The 17,784-nt window shown below is 42.7% G+C and overlaps 1 protein-coding gene across 2 annotated transcripts in view; it reads right to left on the bottom strand.

The window, feature by feature from the left end:
* The window catches only part of LOC100835842 (serine/threonine-protein kinase TOR), a 31,701-nt gene extending 23,662 nt beyond the window's left edge, over positions 1-8,039 (bottom strand). Inside the window, exons 1-11 of one of the 2 annotated variants that reach the window (XM_003568577.4) lie at positions 7,447-8,017; positions 7,271-7,326; positions 6,344-6,682; positions 6,203-6,277; positions 5,415-5,587; positions 4,193-4,291; positions 3,837-3,996; positions 3,554-3,697; positions 3,307-3,479; positions 3,037-3,232; positions 2,771-2,968 (exon numbers count right to left, since the gene is read on the bottom strand). In XM_003568577.4, the coding sequence (XP_003568625.2) occupies positions 2,771-2,968; positions 3,037-3,232; positions 3,307-3,479; positions 3,554-3,697; positions 3,837-3,996; positions 4,193-4,291; positions 5,415-5,587; positions 6,203-6,277; positions 6,344-6,682; positions 7,271-7,326; positions 7,447-7,492 (1,659 nt within the window). In that variant the 5' untranslated portion in view covers positions 7,493-8,017. Of the gene's footprint in view, positions 1-2,770; positions 2,969-3,036; positions 3,233-3,306; positions 3,480-3,553; positions 3,698-3,836; positions 3,997-4,192; positions 4,292-5,414; positions 5,588-6,202; positions 6,278-6,343; positions 6,683-7,270; positions 7,327-7,446 lie in introns of both variants that reach the window. The other variant, XM_024460324.1, reaches the window with a different exon arrangement.
* Positions 8,040-17,784: the final 9,745 nt, after the last annotated feature.

The following is a 17,784-nucleotide window of genomic DNA, read 5'->3' on the forward strand; positions in this document are numbered from 1 at the left end:
AAGATTCTCTATGTAGCCTGATGAACACACACTTGCCTTGACCCGACACACTCACTCAACACCACCACGTCCACCATCCATCACACTAGCTCCTTTCTACTGGGTTCAATGCAGCAGCCAACCACCATGATGATGAGGGACAGTAGAGAAAATCAAAATAAAATAAAAGTAGAAGTCAGATCTCTCAAGGCTTCTACACACTTCTGCTATATTCTAAGTAACTTGTATTTTAGCCATAGGTGTTGTGGTAGTTTCTAGAGTATTCTACTATAAGTTGTAACTAGGATATTTTCCTAGCTTTGAGTAGTGTTCCCTAGAAGCTTCTAGTTCTAAGTAGAGCTAAGTAGTGCAGGCTCATGAGACCTATAAATAGAGGTCCACACCTCTATCTTGGGGCAGATTATGTACCACTACCTATCAATAAAGAGCACTTTATGTTCTTTGTCTTAGATCTTGGATTAGATCTTGTGTGTTAAGAGTTTGGAGTAAACTCTTGGCAGTTCCCCGCCCCTAGAGCGATATCTAGCGCAGCACGTTGAAGTGGTTCCTTCAACATTTGTGCTGTTTATATTATAGCAGCAAGGTGGAGTTGCTCCTCCACAACTTTGTGCTGCATCAGGACCATGACCCTACGAACCTGCCACCTCCTCAAGAAGGCCCAACTTCAATGTTCTGCTTCATTTAGGTTGCTTGTGATGTTTTAGTCTACTGATTTGCAATTGTCCAGTAAGGCAGTAACTAAGTATATTTAATGATATATGTTAATAGAAGCAGTTAGGCAGTAACTAAGTACATTGGTGATTTGTTAAAGCAATGGCAAGTAGAGGCTCTCAATCTTCTAATCTCATGGTATTTGTAAAGCAATCACATATCTTGTATTGTGGTAAGTTAGCAAACGCCTACAACCTATGAGAACAGGAATAATATTCTAGAAGTCTCGACTGTACAAAATAGCTATGGTGCAAAGTCCCTCTACCTTACTACTGCTCTCTCTGCTCCTCATACAGCATATCATGCAATTGTTTAATATCAAACTCTAATGTTCTATTTGATAAATTACTCAGCTGGTATTACAAAAATAACAACAATCCTATTTAGTCTTAATTTTCATATAGCCATGCATACAATCAGTGCAACTTAAGATACTAGGTAGCATTGGCTAATGACCCATTAGTTTATTAATTTAGAAAAGGTCCACTTTTGGCCCTGAATTCCATATTTGGTCCTAGAACTATGAAACAAACCAAAAAGTTTAGGGTTCGAGATAGGGGATTAAATGGGGATGGAGACGGAGATAGAGAGCAAAAGAAAAAAGGAAGAGCTAACATGTAGCCATAGCCATCCAAGTTGGGTCCACATCAGCCTTTAGAGGTTGCCCCCTTCAGAACACACACACACACACACACACACACACAAAGAAACAAACAAACACCACCCCCTGCATCTTAAAAACAACGAACAAAAACTTTGATGGTACCAACAGTATTTTGACGAGAATGCACTCTGTTTCACAATATAGTTCCACCATAGAAATAGTCATTTCACAATGTAAGTATGCAAGTTCATTAAAGAAATCAATAGTTATGGGCTTATGGCAATACTTCTACTCTCTACACCTTCTTTATTGCTACAAAATGGATTCAACGGATGTAGTATGCTATTCAACAGAAGCATACAAGGTTGATCTTATTAGCTATTTCCCAGATCTGATGTCCCCTTGGAGGGGCCATACGAGGGGCACTAGCTTGGACCATTCGCATGGTAAGGCTTGGACAAAAATTGCAAACTAGAAAGAGTATATGGGATGGGGTTGGTTAAGATGTTCTGCAGATCACGACCATCAGACAGGATAAATTCACTTGATAGCATGGCAGCGTATGCACGATGGGACCATGGGCCTATAAGAGAGTGTTGAGCAAGGCATATGATCAAGCTCCACCACACTGCCCAAGCTATAGATGTTGACATATTTTCTTAATTCTTGAAGGAGTAAGGGACAGGTGTTCACATGTTGTAGAGCAGAATAATAATTTACTACTTCAAAGCAACATATGTATATGGTCATCAAAGGCTTGAATCTTTCATATGGCACTTCGAAGGCCCTTCAAAACGCTATTACCAGTTCAAATATTTTCTTCAAATTGGACTATATGAATCAAGGAGTTACACAAATAGACTATGACCATTCCAGCTTAACTTCGAAAAAGGTGGTTGCTTCAGCTTTTTCAGCTAATAGCTTATAGTAGCTTATAGTAATATATCTATTTTCTTTTGTCAGATGTGAGAAATTTACACATTTTGTACTTCACCTCAAATGCAACAAGTCTTCGTGTATAATGTTACAGGAAGTAGTTAAAATGTGGTGTCGGCACTAGGCAGTATTAAAGTATAGATATATTACTTAATGTGACAAAGCTGAAGCAGCATGAAATAAATCTTCAATAATTTTACAATCAGGAAAAGTACTTCACCACATGCTTCCGAAGCTATTATATTAAGTCCAATCAAGAAAGATATGTCACAAGATGTTTGCATAGGAACTGAGAGTTCGGATTGTATCTGTTGTTGATACAGCTTACAAAACTATCACCAAAACATTATTCATACAGTTAATAATACGGCATTTCAAAGCGTTCACCACAGCTACACGTTCTTCCCAGAAAAACATGTTATAACAGGCATGTCTAGTAAGCAGTAATAGCATCAGACAGGATAGCTTAGCTGTGCATGTTACAGAATTAATGAACACATAATGAAGTTTGAAACAGACCTCTTCCACAAGGCGACGACGCTTGGCTCCTCCAATCCGGTTTGATCTATTTGAACTAAACTGTGAAGTAGACGAAGCAGAAAAAGAGTGTGCAACTAATCTGCAACAGCATATTGCAGCAGCCTTTCGGGTACTGCTATCCTCGTCTTCCAGATAAAGAGTGACACTATCTCTCGCAAATTCCAGGAGCTCATGACCCTGAAACCATTGCATATTTGAAGTCCAGAGACAATAGCAATCATAGAGCTCTACGGAAGATTTCAAACCTTAAAGTTGAAGGTTGCTAGAGTCCGCAGTGCAAGTTGGACATGGACTGGACCATTAGAATCCACAAACTGCTGCAAACTGCTTGACCTGGTTGTTCGATTAACAGTAGCACCTGGCCTCGTGGATGACTTAGGAAGTGCTTGAGATATACAATCCAAGAGACGCTCTTGTATTGTTGGCAGTAGAGACGGGATGCTGTAAAAAATGGGAAGGTAGCATTATCATATCAAACACAGAATAAAACAAGAATTCAAACCAAGAAAGCATACCTTGTACTTATAGACTCAAGTGCATCTACAAGTTTCTCAGAAAGACCAGCAGAAAACATGGCATCTAGAAGTCCACCACGAATATGAGGTTCCATTGCAAGACCCATGGCTTTCGCAAAGCTTCCTACGCAGGTAATTGCCTCAAGAGATGGCCGTCCTCTGCGAGGAGCAATCTGCGAATTAAAAACGCCATTAAGCAGGACAGTTCAAGTAAATACTAGAGTACAATATAGGTTCTGAAGCATACTGCATCATGCAAATGTGGGGAAATTAAGGGCAAACTGGGCACAAGTTCAGCACCCAAAGCACCAGCCATCTCTCCAAGAGCAACAAACCCACTAGCACGCTCATCAGGTGTACGTAGAACAAAGAGGATATGATCCATGCAAATCTGGGAATAAGAATAATATCATCAAGCTATGACATGGTTTTAGAAAATGGCAAGTTTGATACAAGGAAAGATACGTAAAAGGTACAAAAGAGAAGAACATATTTTAGTTCAAGAACTGTGGAAGCGTAAACCATTAAACCTTTAGGTAGTTGGTCACGAATCTGTCGCGCAGGAAGTGGGCAATTCGAGGAAGAAGTGATGTTATACTGCGACGAACAAGTTGATCCCGGTGTTTTAAGTATGTGAGGACTATATCAGCCACCTCTCTGTACCTAGACATCATAAACTCTCCAGTGTTCCTGCAATATTTTTCATGCAACAATAGAATCAGAGGATGAGAAGCTGTGCATTGTTGCCACAAGAAAAAAAATTGTTCAATGCTGCTTTGCTAAAACAATGTCGACAAAATTAGACATGTGTTCGATAGTCAAAGAAATAGAAGGAAATAGCCAGGAGAAAAATACACTCTGACAAACTTCAGAACTCTTAAGTTACCTCAACAATTCCCCAACAGCCAATAATGAGCCATGTATGCTATGAACAGAAGCATTTTTGCCAAGTCCAACCTGCGCTGCTTCACACATGCGGTAATACCTGGTAAAATCAACAACTAAAATTGTAAGCTAGACAAAATGGCAAAAGTACTAGCTCACATGGTCGAGTTGAGTCACAACAGTACAGATATGCCAATTAGTCACGACTATTTGCTACAATAATAGACAGAACAAAGATAACAGTGCTATACATTCTGGAAAATACCGGTACACAAACTGCGAATCAGAGTAGGGGAGTACTTGCTGCTTCTGCAACACTAAGAGAAGGACTCATCACTAATTAGAGCATGGTAGAAACTCTAATCGCTAATCACGCCAGCTAGTCAAGTCACCGGTTCAATTCAGAGACCATATCCCCAAATTCGGATTAATCATATGGCAGAAAGCTCATGCACCCATTAGACACAGGTTGACTCACTAGTAAATACCCGCACTTCTCTTGCCAGCATACGCTGCCAAGCTGAAATGCCTACGCATAAACAGGGCACACATGTCAGCAAGTAGAATTAGTGAAGCATGCTACTGTTAAGATCCAAATGTGGCAGGATATTTCTGATTTCCCAAATTTGATATGTTTCACATATTCTGTTTCTGTCTTTTGCCTTCCAGAAATCGGTTACAGTGGAACTTAGGCTGAAATTGCTAGACTTTCCATGACATCTCAATGAAATACTAGCAGCGATCTTTTTTCACTGGTGCACTATTATTTAGTTCAGTTTAGTAATTGATTGATCAACAGAGAAGATTCCTTGACCAATAGGGTAAATCAAGGGAACAGCAGTAGCAGCCGCAATAGGATCTGAATATGCAACCACAATCAAAGAACGCATCAAATGCGCAAAGCATAAACATTCAAATCTCTTGGTAGTCTTCACAAACAAAATACCCAAACAACCAGATTTAATTTTTTGGTTTCGCTGTATGCTTCTCGAGTTTCAGATTCAGTTTATGAAAATAAGAAAATGCCATTTGTTAATTTTGCCAAAAAAATATCCCTAACTAATCAAAGTGGATGAATAATCACCCCAAGCAAATATGGACTACAGTATTTGGCGCAAATATGAGAAGATTATAGATGAAGGATTGGAACCATAGACAATGCTCTTAACTGTACTATACAGTGAGTTACTAGAAATGATGGTCCCAGACAAAATTATGCTTACCACTGTACACGCCACCGCGTCTCGCGCTTTTCAATAACATGAAGACAAGCACGCAACGCTTCCACAGCCCGTTCACGTACAGCCTGTTTGGGGTCTCTCAGTGCTACCCATATAGCATCAACAAATTCAGTAACATGGACATTGAAAAGTGTGGAAGCATTCTCGGCCATCTCCTACAAATATACAAGGGACACAATTTATAGAAATTGTATTGTATTGTAGTATATGTGGAAAAATAGTATTAAGCAAAACTAATGCCATCATAGAATTAACTAATTGGTTAAGTGCAACACCCCAGGGTGCAAGTGGTACATAGGGTTCCTTTCTGGAGAGCCACCACTCAACCTCTCATCAGTGAACTGACTCATTCACTGTGTACGAGTATAGCAATCCAAGAGACTCAAAACACACTAAACCTAAACTAGACAGGTTATTCACTGGATGATTTGATAGACCGAGCACACATAAAGCCCATTAAGACTGGGTTACAGAATTGCCGCACCTGTTAATACTGAATCTAGTGTACCACAAAAAGATTGCTACTGCATGCCACGGAGCAGGATTTAGGAGCCCAATTTCTTGACGCTATTTGGTCAGAAAAGGAGCGGAATGGGAGCTCCATTATTTATGTTTAACCCATATTCAATGAACATTACAAAATGAACCTCGCTATCAAGTTCAGGATAATAAAAATATTTGCAAAAGGAATGTCGCAAGGAGGAATTTGTCTACCATCATGATCGTGATTAAAACATATAATGCCTATAGAAGATGGTTAGTTAACTTACTTTGAGAATAAGGACAGCTGCAAAGCGACGATACTCCACTCGATCCCCACCAAGCCACCCTAAAGCAGTTTTAATCTGAAAAGGTACTTGTTAGAAAACTGAAAACATATATTCAAAAATTTGTAACCAATTATAACTTACTTGTCGCTCAACTTCCTCTGCAGTCATTGCTCCCCCAGCTTTTGCCAAGTGACCAAGCACCGTGCTTGCTGGAACTAGAATTTCAGGGTCGCGTTTAACTTCAAACACGTTTCTCAGGAAGCTGGCGAACTTAGAAACCTTCGAAGCACCTTCTCCAAACGGCATATCAATCAAAGCATCGATAGCACGAAGAGCCAATAAATTTTCAGAAACATCGTTACTTTGCAGTAAAATATATATCTGTTCATAGAGCTGATCCATAAATCTTAGAAATGTTTCACCGCTGAGGTCTCGAGCTTCCTCCTCAACATGTTTCCGCAGGGCAGCAGAAATAGCATCCTATTACAGTTCACTACAAATTATATCAATCTAGAAAAGTATATTGCTTAATATGAAGAGAAGCGACGTGGCAGTCAACATAACAAATGAACAATGTCAACTACCAAAGTCTGAAGGTTAACATCCCATGGAGCTAAACCTCCAAAACCCCAAAGGTACCAAATTACGAAGGCCGTTAATGTTGCATTACCAACAACTTCAAAAACATACTATATGTGCTATTCACTTCGCATTATTTCCACCATAAAATCAGCATGTGTTTCTAGCATTCATCCTATATCAAGCAGCCAAACAGCTTTGTGGATGCGCAGCACCAACTCCACCAAGTATAAACGTGTTGGGAAGCTACAAAACTACAGTACTCCAGGCCCTGATCACACTAATCCATACATTACTACTAAAATAACTCGATTAGGTTAAAGCGCATTCCCAATATCAATACCAGCAAATAGCAACAGTAGCAATTGATTGATGTAGCTTTCAGCAAGAAGATATGACCGCACAACCACCAAAACCCTAGCTCCAGACTAAGGCGGAACCACAACACTGAAACCTCACAATCTGAACAAGAGAAGGCGAGGAACAAACCGCTCCGGATGATATGTAGGCCCCGATGTTGAAACTGTGGTCCTTGGCGACCAAATCTGCATGCCAAAGCTTGATTTTAGCAAGGACCAGAGGAGAAATCCCCGGCAAAATGACGTTGAACAATCCAGGAGCGCGAGGGAGATGGAGAAACCAAGATTTCGGGAAAGGAGGGGTACCTTTGGACTTCTTCCCTATCTCCGGGAAGTGCGGCGAGGGCTTCATCTCGACGGCGCCTCCAGAGCCGCCGCCGCGGCCAGAGGCAGAGAACAAAATAGTGGGGTGGGGGAAAACTGAGAGAAGGAGGGGCGCGGCTGGAGAGGCAGCGCAGGAAGGCGGGGTGGGGGGAGCTGCTGCGCGTGGGGATCGAATCGTCGAGACGGAGCGAGGGACGGGGCTCTAAAGCAGGAAGGCGAAGCTAGGGCGCTACACCCTGCCGGCTGCCGGCTGCCGCATGCCAAGGAGCGCCTTGTGCAGGGTGCGCCGGGCGCATGGGCTCGTAAAGACGACGTCGCGGAGGAGAGAGAGGCGGCGGCGTGTCGGAGAAGGATGAGCCGGCGCGGAGCTGGGATGCGGCGTCGCGGGGGAGATTTGTTGGTTTTTTGGGGTTTGCTCTTTTTATTTTGGTTTTTTGCTCGAAGTAAAAGCAGGGGTTTTGCTATTGGCCTACTATTGCTAAAGCTCACAGCGGCACAGCGCCCTGGCCCCTGGGCAGGCCCTCTGGCCCCGCGCCCAGCCAAGCTCTGGCGGGCAGGAGGGTGGAGGACGTGGTCGCCGGATCTGGAGGAGAAGGGGGTTGAGGTTGAGGCCTCGACCTCGCCGCCCTGGGTGCTGCTTGGTTCTAATAATCTGATGGTTCTAGTGCTGCGAAGTTTTTTCATACCAAAATGTAAAAGTTATTTCGATCACAAATCTAATGTTAAAAAATTTTGAATATAATTTTTTCAAGTAAATATTTAGTTGATTAAATTGATGATCTAAATATATGTGCGGTTATTATAAATCATGGACAGAGGTATCTTAATTAGATAGTAGCTGGTCCGCACAGGCAAAAAGGAAGGACCGGTCCTCGTGTGCCCGTGCAAGAAAGTATGTGCATCGGTTACTTCTTTTCATCAAACTCCTTTACGTGTGAAAAAAGCCATAACTTTCTAATTGTCGTTCGCACTTTAATCTTGTTTACGTGTTAGGTTTCTTGTCATGAAGCTCTTTGAAACTAAACCTCACATGGGAATATTGTTTCAGAAGCAACTTGTGTTAAAGTAAAGTAAGGTAATGTATACTTGTTTTTCCAGCTAATAGTGTTTTATTATTTCTTTACCTACGCATACGACTTGCCTACTAGTATGATAACTTCTATAACAATGATGCAATTTGCCTATCGACATACCACACATATTGCCTGTGAATACCCCTAACATTCTCTTACTTGCATGTCCTATCAACATCCCACAATATCTACGTACTCGGCAAGCAAAGGAGATTGGTCATGGGGGAGAGGGTTCGGGTTTCCAGTCGGTGGGGAACTCATGGTTTGTTGGCATCTTTCATGCATGAACCAAAGTTGATTACACGAAATTGCAAATTGGATAGCATGAAGCCAAAACTGACAATATTTCCGGATATGAGCCAAATTAGTTGTATGTGATGATCCAAAAGTACCATTAAAGGAGCAAATATCAGCAGTGAGAATACAAAGATGGCAACATGAGCAAATGTTGCCACCACAAATATCAAAATGACAGCACGGAAGACATTAACATCATAGTACTATCAATGTGACTGAGTTGCAACATAGCACTACGAACTTTAACACTAAAGTTGCTTGTTGAAATAAATATTAGCCAAAATACTTATAAATTCTCATCGCAATAGACGCAATGGTAAAAACGGATCATAATTACGACACTCCTTTTGGGATATATAGTTTTCTGAATTTTTAGAAACACAATTAAATGCACATGACGTCATATCCAATATGCATGCGCTGGGAAACATGAGGAGTTGCGCATAGGTTTGGCGGACCTATCAAGAGGGTTTGTTGGTCTCTCAAGGCCCGAAGGAACAGATTCAGCACACAGGTCGCCGCAAAATATGTTTAGGTATGCACTCATATTATGTTTAGGTGTGCGCTCAAATTGGTACAATAGCCAATGTTTGTCATGTAGTTCTGTCTTCTTTTATTATGATGCATGACGGAGAATCTACAAATGCATATGTTAAAAATCACTTAAAAATAATAATAAAGTATAGGTAACTGAGATATACTCTCAACTTCCCAAATTAAACGTTGTTTTAGTGTTTTTTTAATTTTTCCGATAATAAGTGTCATTTTAGCTGGTATTTAATGGTCTCGTGCATGCGCTAGCTTATGAAACACCGAGCGCTGGCCTCGGGGAGGTAAACAGCCTAGGCATGCATCTTTTGGTCAACATGCATGGCAGGTTAAATGCAGCCTACTGGGCAGCACATGCATGCATGGCAGACTACCATTGGTGTGAATCCCTCGGCGTGAAAACCACTTGCATATCCGGAATCGCATATGCGATTTTACCTCGTACGTATGCTCGGTGGAGTCCTTGGTATTCGAGATTACTCTAAAACAACAAATAATTGGGAAGGAGGGAGTATATAGGAACCAATCGAAGGAATCGGTTGGAATGGGTAGAAAATAGGCAAGGAACCATTCACACTTCTTCCCCTGTAAGGAGAGATAAGGAATCAAATATAGTGTATCGGCTAGAGATGCTCTAACCAAATTCATTTGTGCCGCCCAAACATTAAACACTAGAGGCCTCCTAAAATGGTAGTGAAAAAGTTTACAATTTTTAGCAACTAACGAGGCATCGTTATATCATGCCACGAAATTTCAAAATACATATTAGGAAAGGCAAAGAGTCGTATTATATTGCAACGGAACTCTGAAACCACAAAATAGAAATTTGTAGTGTAATTTGTGCTATAAGTTGATTGATTAAAAATGTTTGACATCCCATTTGACTCTCTATGGTTGTAACCTGATTTTACTTGTGTGTATTCACTGACAAGTTCAAGAACGCTCATGTTTCACATTTGCACATGTTCATGTGGCAAACTCGTGTTTGCCTATGTCCGTTTCCAAGTGATGTTATATTGCTGCTGCTGAGGTGAGGGGGTTTCTGAATATGTCCAATGAGACGTTGTGTGGTTGGCATTGCAAAGTAAGTTTTTTTGTTTCCGAAGTGTGTAATCTTTTTCTTAATCGTAGTCACGGCTTTAAGCATTTACCGTTGTAAATTTGCTATGATCTACTACCAAATCATTTATGTGGTTGCATTCGAACAACACCGAGTATGTATAGGGCCGAGGCACCAATGCACGATGATCAGAAGCGCAAAAGGTGTGTGTACGAAGTTCTTATATATGAGGAAATGTCGTCCTACACATGACTCACCCGACAAAGTTGACATAATGATGTTTTTTGAATTGGTTTGGTCGCCTCATGGAGCGCGACCAAGTACTATGTTCAGACCAAACGGGTCTTTTTGAAACTCAAACCAGAGCTCACCAAAACGATGGGCATGTCCCGTTGATCTTTTTCTATTCCAAGTGAGAGCGAAGGGTTACATGTCCCATGAGAGTTTTATATAGGCTAGAGATCCATGACAAAGACCATGGCTACCCTTGGTGGGACAACAAATTGATGGTACAAAAGGAAATTGGTTACATATTTTGTGTTGAACCAAGTGGATGGAAATTAAAGGATGGTTCATGGTCCACGGTGGACCATTTGCTTTATCATCTCTGCTTTGCAACTCCTGTTTCAAGCTCTCTCTTCTCTTTCCTCTTTGTTTTTTGGTCATTTCTCCATTTGACCATGCTTGACTTCTTCACTCTTTTGACTATGCCTTGTGGCTTGACCCCTCCTAGTTGGCACCTTGGCTAAGAGGTGCTTTTTCTTGACTTGGTCATCTTCATGTAGGATTCAAGAGCAAATCCACACAAGAGATTTATTTTACTACGACCAGAGGTCCCCTTGATCTAGAGTCATTGATAATGTATTTGAGTCAATCTTACATAAGCTTTGATTCGTGCAATGAGTTCCCTGTAAATCTTAAGAAACTTTCTTGGTCATTTAGTGTTTAGTAGAAGTACTAGTGATGTTTCTTGATCATCCTAGGATTTGTGGGGAATCCCAAGGAATTTACCTTATCATCGTAGGATTTATAGGAAGACGCAACGAATTTTCTTGATGCCCAAGGTTTTATGGAAATAGAGCAAATTTTCCTCAGCATTCCATGATTTTCTGGAAGTCCCCGGGATTTTTCTTCAACATCGCAAGATTTCCTAGAAGTCCTGAGATTTTTCTTGATGTTCCAAGATTTATCAGAAATCCACGAGGAATTTACATGAACATCCTAGATTTATCAGAAATCCTCGGAAACTTTCTTGCCGTCAAGAGAAAATCCTTTGCCTTGTAGGAAAATCTTCCGTCAGGGGCTCTCAAAAATTGTCCAAACCCCACTAAAGCCAGGACTTCATGAAAACCCCATCATCGAAATGGTAGCAAACCGAGGACTTTGTCCAAATCTCCACGATCCAAATTGTAGCAGTTAGGTTCTGAGAATATTGCATGGGTCTTGCTTCAATTCTTGGCCTCAGAGAGTTCATGTTGAATTTCCAGTTTTTTTTTTACTCTCGAATTTTTCCACTTAATTTCTGGGATTTTCTGATATAATTGTTGCCCATAATTTTCAAGGTTTTCTAACATCACCATCAAGAACTCACCAATCTCTAAAGAAAGGTAAAAACTGTTCCCGAACATTCATCCTAGTGCTCCCACCTTTCAATGCTAGGAAAACCAGTAGACGACCGACCGTGGGATGTTTGTTAGCCAAGGCTTCTGATGTGTCTCTAGTGACTACCGTTTGCACATAATCTGATCTGCGTCAACAGGTGCTAAGGTAGCAAGTTTGGCTTCCTGAATAACCCAAGGAGCATATACAGACTATAAAAGCGTCAATAGGTGCTAACCTTTTGAGCAAACCAATGTATTGTTATTGGCTCAAAATTCACAAGAACCAAATGTTTCCTACTCGGAAGCCCAAAAAAACCAAACACATGTGATCCAAACAAGCATTATTTTTTCACGAGAAGGCCGAGACCATATATTAAATCTACCAACTCTTACGAGAACCAACTTTAAAGTAAAAATGAATGAACCCAAACAAGCACTATAAAAGCAAACTTACAGTGCATTTGGTTGCACAAATGCTATTTATAACTCTCAATCCGAAAGGGGAAGGATTTCTCGCCCTCACACCGCGCCACCTCAGCAGCTGCCCATGTAATTTGCGTTTTCTCAACAGTGCACATTATTGGGGGTTCTTGCGTCCTGTTGTCCTATCACTGGTTTTGTTCCTCGTGAATCGGTGCGGGTGGTTCTAGTTACTGCCACCCTGGTCCTGCCGTCGCCGTGTTTGGGCTTCAGGCGGTTCGGTTGGGTTGCCATGTCTCCTGTTTCTGCCGTGTCTCATGTTACTGCCGTGTCGACATTGGTTCATCTCTCACGCTGTGTTTGTTCTTGTTTTCCTGTTTTGCTTCTGTTTGATGTTGTTCTGCGTTTATTGGACGTCCATGCGTTCGTTCATGCGGGGGCCGTTCGGGTGGCAGTCGTGCGTTTTAGCGTGACGTTGGTCCGCCGCTTGTTTTGTTCGTGTAGGTCATGTGTTCCAGGACGTCACGTTGGTTTTCTGTGGGGTTCTCGCTGTCGTTGCTCAACTTGAGGCCCGTGTTCTTCTTGTTTTGCGTTTGCTATGCTTTCGTCCTTACGATGCCTGTTCGTGTGGCTGGCCGTTCTGATGGCTGTCGTGTGTTCTTGCATTTGGTTGTTCTGTTGTTGATCTGGTTCCTTTTCACTGCGTGTAGGTGTTGCGTTCCGGGGTCGTGACCTTCGTTCTCACGGGGTGTTGGCTGTTGCTGCTCGCCTCGAGGTCCGTGCTTTGTTCGTTTTGTGCTATGCCTTTTCGTTGTGCGCTGCTCCTTCCTGGGTTTTTTCGCCTCTGTCTTTGTCTGTTTGCCCTTTTTCCCATACCTGGTCGCTTGCAACGCGGTCATGTGTCGGGTGTCCGGGGTGGTGATTGTTCTGGTGCGCGTGATTCTGTTTTGGCTCTGAGCGCCAGGCTGTATGTTCCGCGGAGTGGGCGAGTGTTCCGTAACGGGGGTGTCCCGGAGCCTGGTCGACGTGGTGAGCGGGTGTGCGATACACGAGGGGCACGCGCTTGTTGCCAGGAGGGTCCACACGCCGGCTGCTGGGAGTGGATGCGTGTCAGGTGACTGGAGGGCGTGCACGTCCAGTCCCCGGGATGGTATCGTGCGCAGTCCCCGGTCATGACTGCGTCCCCGATCTGCGGGAGGCAATTGTCCCCGGGATGGTATCGTGCGCGGTGCCCGGTCCCTTGGATGACTGCGTTCCCGGTCCGCGGGAGGCAACTGTCACCGCCCCCCTTGATATCTAAGGGGTGGGGCCGACCAGGTGGGGGTTTCTTCCCCACTGAGCCCGAGCCCAACCCCCTCCTCCATTGCCAGCCGACAGTGAAGTCCTCTCCCAAGTTGAGGCTTGGATCTAGCGGAACTACCGCTTAATCTCGCATCTCTTCCAAGGAATTTGTTCTCCTTGATCTCCTCTACCATGAAGTCCAGTAAGTTTTCCTTTTTCCCTTCTCTAGTGTTCTAATTTTGGAACCCTAGGTATGAGGAGAGAGAAGATGAACTAGCTATTGGTAGAATCGGTGTTGGATATTCTTCAGTGCTTGAGTTGCATGAACATTGCCATGAGAGTTGGTTTAGGTTCAGATTTGGGATTCAAACCCAAACCCTAGCTGCTGCGTATCACCGGTACTACCGCTTATTTTAGCGGTACTACCGCTCGGCGGTACCACCGGCTAATTAGGCGGAGCCTCCGCCTGTTTCTGAACTGATATCAATACTACTGCAATTTTCATGCTCCTCACTCCATTTTCCCTATTGAATTTGTGCTTATCTCCTGTCCCTTGCATCTGTTATCTTATTCACAGGAGGTGGAGCTAATTCTAGCCAAGGTGATAAAGGCAAAGGCATTAAGCGAAGGCACTCAGCTATCAAGAAACCAACCAAAGCTCAGCGGGATCAGATCATTGAGGAAAATATTCAGGAACCAGCCGCAAGTCCCGCTCCAAGTCTACCGGCAAGCAACATATTCAGTCCATCAAGGAGTACTCCACTCATGAGTTCAAGGAAGTAAGGATTATTAATCCGTATCCTGAGGACATTGCTGAGGGTGAATTCATTCCAAATGGGTTTTATACTGCATTTCAGAAGCAAATCTTTGCCGAGCTCTATACCTCAGGTGATACCTTCAAGCTTGTCACTCAATGTGCCATCAACATCCTCATATGCGTCGGAACAAGTATTTTGAGGAGGCTCTTGAACTGTGTGAGAAGTTTGGTCTCCTTGACATCATGGAGTTCCAACAAGACTACAATACCTTCTTTGTTGCTCAGTTTTATGCCACAGTGCACTTTGGGACAGATGAGCACCGTTCTATCACTTGGATCACAGGAAAGCATGTTTACAAGAGGAATTGGGCCGAGTTTGCCACCATCCTAGGCTATGAAGATCATGGAAATGAGATTGCTATTGGTTTCCGAGTTCATGGGGCAGACTATCCTATGGATAAGAAAGAAATGAAGCCACTTTACATTGGAGGGAGAGCTGACCTTGGAAAGTCAAAAGACCTCTTACCTGTGTATGACATTATGCATAGGATCTATAGAGAGACCATTGGAGTCAAAGGAGGAAACATTGATGTGCATGGTTTTCTTGGTGATCTTATGATTTGGACTCATAGGAAGAAGGATGACAATGAGCGATTGGATGTCATGGACTATTTTTGGCATGAGATGAATGGACTTGTCAACTCTCAACGGTCAGCCACTTATGCACCATATGTCATAGCTTTGCTCATCAACAAAGCCAACATTCCTGATGATACACCGTTGTCCAAGCACTTGTCTAAGAGGTTGATGATCAAGAAGCATAATAAATCAAGATTTGATGAAGAAGAAGAAGCGGAGGAGAGTGATGCGGATGATGTAAGATTTTGAGATTGTCCCCCGCACTCGTTCTAGCAAGCATAAAGAGAGTTCGATGAAGGCCATGAGCCGCAAAATGAAGCAAATGTTTTGCATCCAACAGGATTTTGAGAAGAAGATGTATGCTGCCCGTGTTGAGTCAAAGGCGAATCGCCGTGTGCAAAAGGCCATTTGTCGCAAATTGGACATCCCGTATCCTAGTGGTAGTGAGGAGATTGTTACTCCTTTCAAGAATTGGAAGTCCAAGCACACCTCTACATGGATTGAAGAGATGGATCAAGAGGAGAGCCCCTCCGAAGAACAAGAACAAGGAGAGGTAGAGGAAGAAGAAGAGGAAGACAATGGCACCAATGATGATGATGATGATGATGACTTTGACGATGATGAAGATGATGAGTGATCCCTTGTGTTGTGCTTGCTCCTTGGGACGTTTTTCCCTTTTTGGTGTCTTTGATGCCAAAAGGGGAGAGAGTTAGTTAGGAGTAGAAGTAGAATGGGGATTTGCAAGGCTTTATCGCACTTTTTATTGCATGAGAACTAAGTTTGTGAACTTGATGTGTGTGAAATGCCCTTCGTGGCATTTGTTATCTTTTTGTGAGACATGTTAAACTTTATGCATGATTGTAATAACTAGCCACATTATGACTTGCTCTATGCTTTGTGGTTATCCTCTATATATCTTGTCTCACCTATCTTGTGTGGAGATGTTGTTTATTTGTGCCCTTTTAGATTTGCTCCATCACAAGATCTCTTTGCAAAGATAAGCTCATTGTGTGATTCATTCTTACTTATGTGCCTCTAGTAGGTATGGTCTTTATCTCTTTTAAATGAATTATTCATATCTTAAGAAAGTGTTCATTGAAATATCTTTGTTCCTTTGCAATTGAGTTGTTGGTTTATAAAATCTAGGGGGAGCGTTGATCCTAGAGTATGTGCACTTTGCGTTCCAAAACCAAATTTAAATGGTGCATATATCTAGGGGGAGCCCGTCTATATTTTATATCCCTTTGCTCTAAGATTTATTGTCATATCTTATTTGCAAATCGTTGTGTTGTCATCAAGCACCAAAAAGGGGGGGATTGAAAGGGCATTTCGATCCCTAATGAGTTTTGGTGTTAATGACAACATAACTTGTGGACTAATCGTGCGCCAAGTGTTTTCAGATTTGATAACTAGTGTTGTGACACGATTCATCGTCCTCAAAAAGGAAAGAAGCGTATAAGAATTTACGCCTTTTTATTTTATTGAGTCGTAGGAAAATCCGTACTATAAAGAGGGAGTCCCTTTGTTTCCTCTTTTCTGGTGTCTGGGCTTGTTGTTTCCTTTTGTATTATATGTGCTATTCTGGTTGGTTAGATCGTGCCATCGACCTCCCTCCTCCTGGTGCGGGTTCTATGCCTTTGGTTCCGCCGATCATGGTCGCTGAGCCGTTCGCACTGGTTCATAGCGGCTGTGGTTCTCTGATTGGTATGATGTGGCATGAGTTATGTTTTCCTATTTTTTGTTTCACTCTCTTCGGCGTGGTTTCCTTGTGTGCCCAACTCTTTTGCTCACTTGACAGGTAACCTGATTTTGCTGCATGTTGATCTTGACAGGCAAATCGTTGTGTTGTCATCAAGCACCAAAAAGGGGGGGATTGAAAGGACATTTCGATCCCTAATGAGTTTTGGTGTTAATGACAACATAACTTGTGAACTAATCGTGCGTCAAGTGTTTTCAGATTTGATAACTGGTGTTGTGACACGATTCAACGCCCTAAAAATGGAAAGAAGCGTATAAGGATTTACGCCTTTATATTTTATTGAGTAGTAGGAAAATCCGTACTATAAAGAGGGAGTCCATTTGGGAAAGCTTTGGGTGAATCAACTTCACGTACACAAATCTACTAGATTGCGCCCACATAAAGCCTAAACCCAGTTTTGAGTTGAGAGTTGTCGTTATCCTGCTTTGGCTTTCAGACTTTTTCAGTGATAGCTGGTACTACCGCCTAATTAGCCGAAGGTTCCGGTGGGCGGAAGTTCCGCCCTAGTGCCGGTCTGGTACTGAAACGCTACTGGAATCCTACGGCGTAAAGCGGTAGGAGGCCGGTAGCAGGGCGGAAGTTCTACCCCCTAGAACTTCCAGCACTCCAATCTTGTGAGGAGGTGTTTGAGGATTTGGGAAAGAGACTCCAATTTAGTTGTGGATTCGTGTCCTTCTCCTTGTTTGTAAAGGTTCGGCGTTCGCCTTCAAGTAAACCATTAGTGGAACTCACCTCGCCTTTGTGGTGTTGTGAGAGCTCATCCCACCTTTGTGGTGTGCTGAGTTGGAGAATAGAGTGAGCCTTCGTGGCGTCTCTCTCTTTGTGGTACAGCCCTCCTCCAAACGAAGACGTCCACCGATCCCAATAGGTGGAACTCCGGTGAA

This window comes from Brachypodium distachyon, chromosome 2 (genome assembly GCF_000005505.3).
Source record: "Brachypodium distachyon strain Bd21 chromosome 2, Brachypodium_distachyon_v3.0, whole genome shotgun sequence".
Lineage (NCBI taxonomy): Eukaryota > Viridiplantae > Streptophyta > Magnoliopsida > Poales > Poaceae > Brachypodium > Brachypodium distachyon.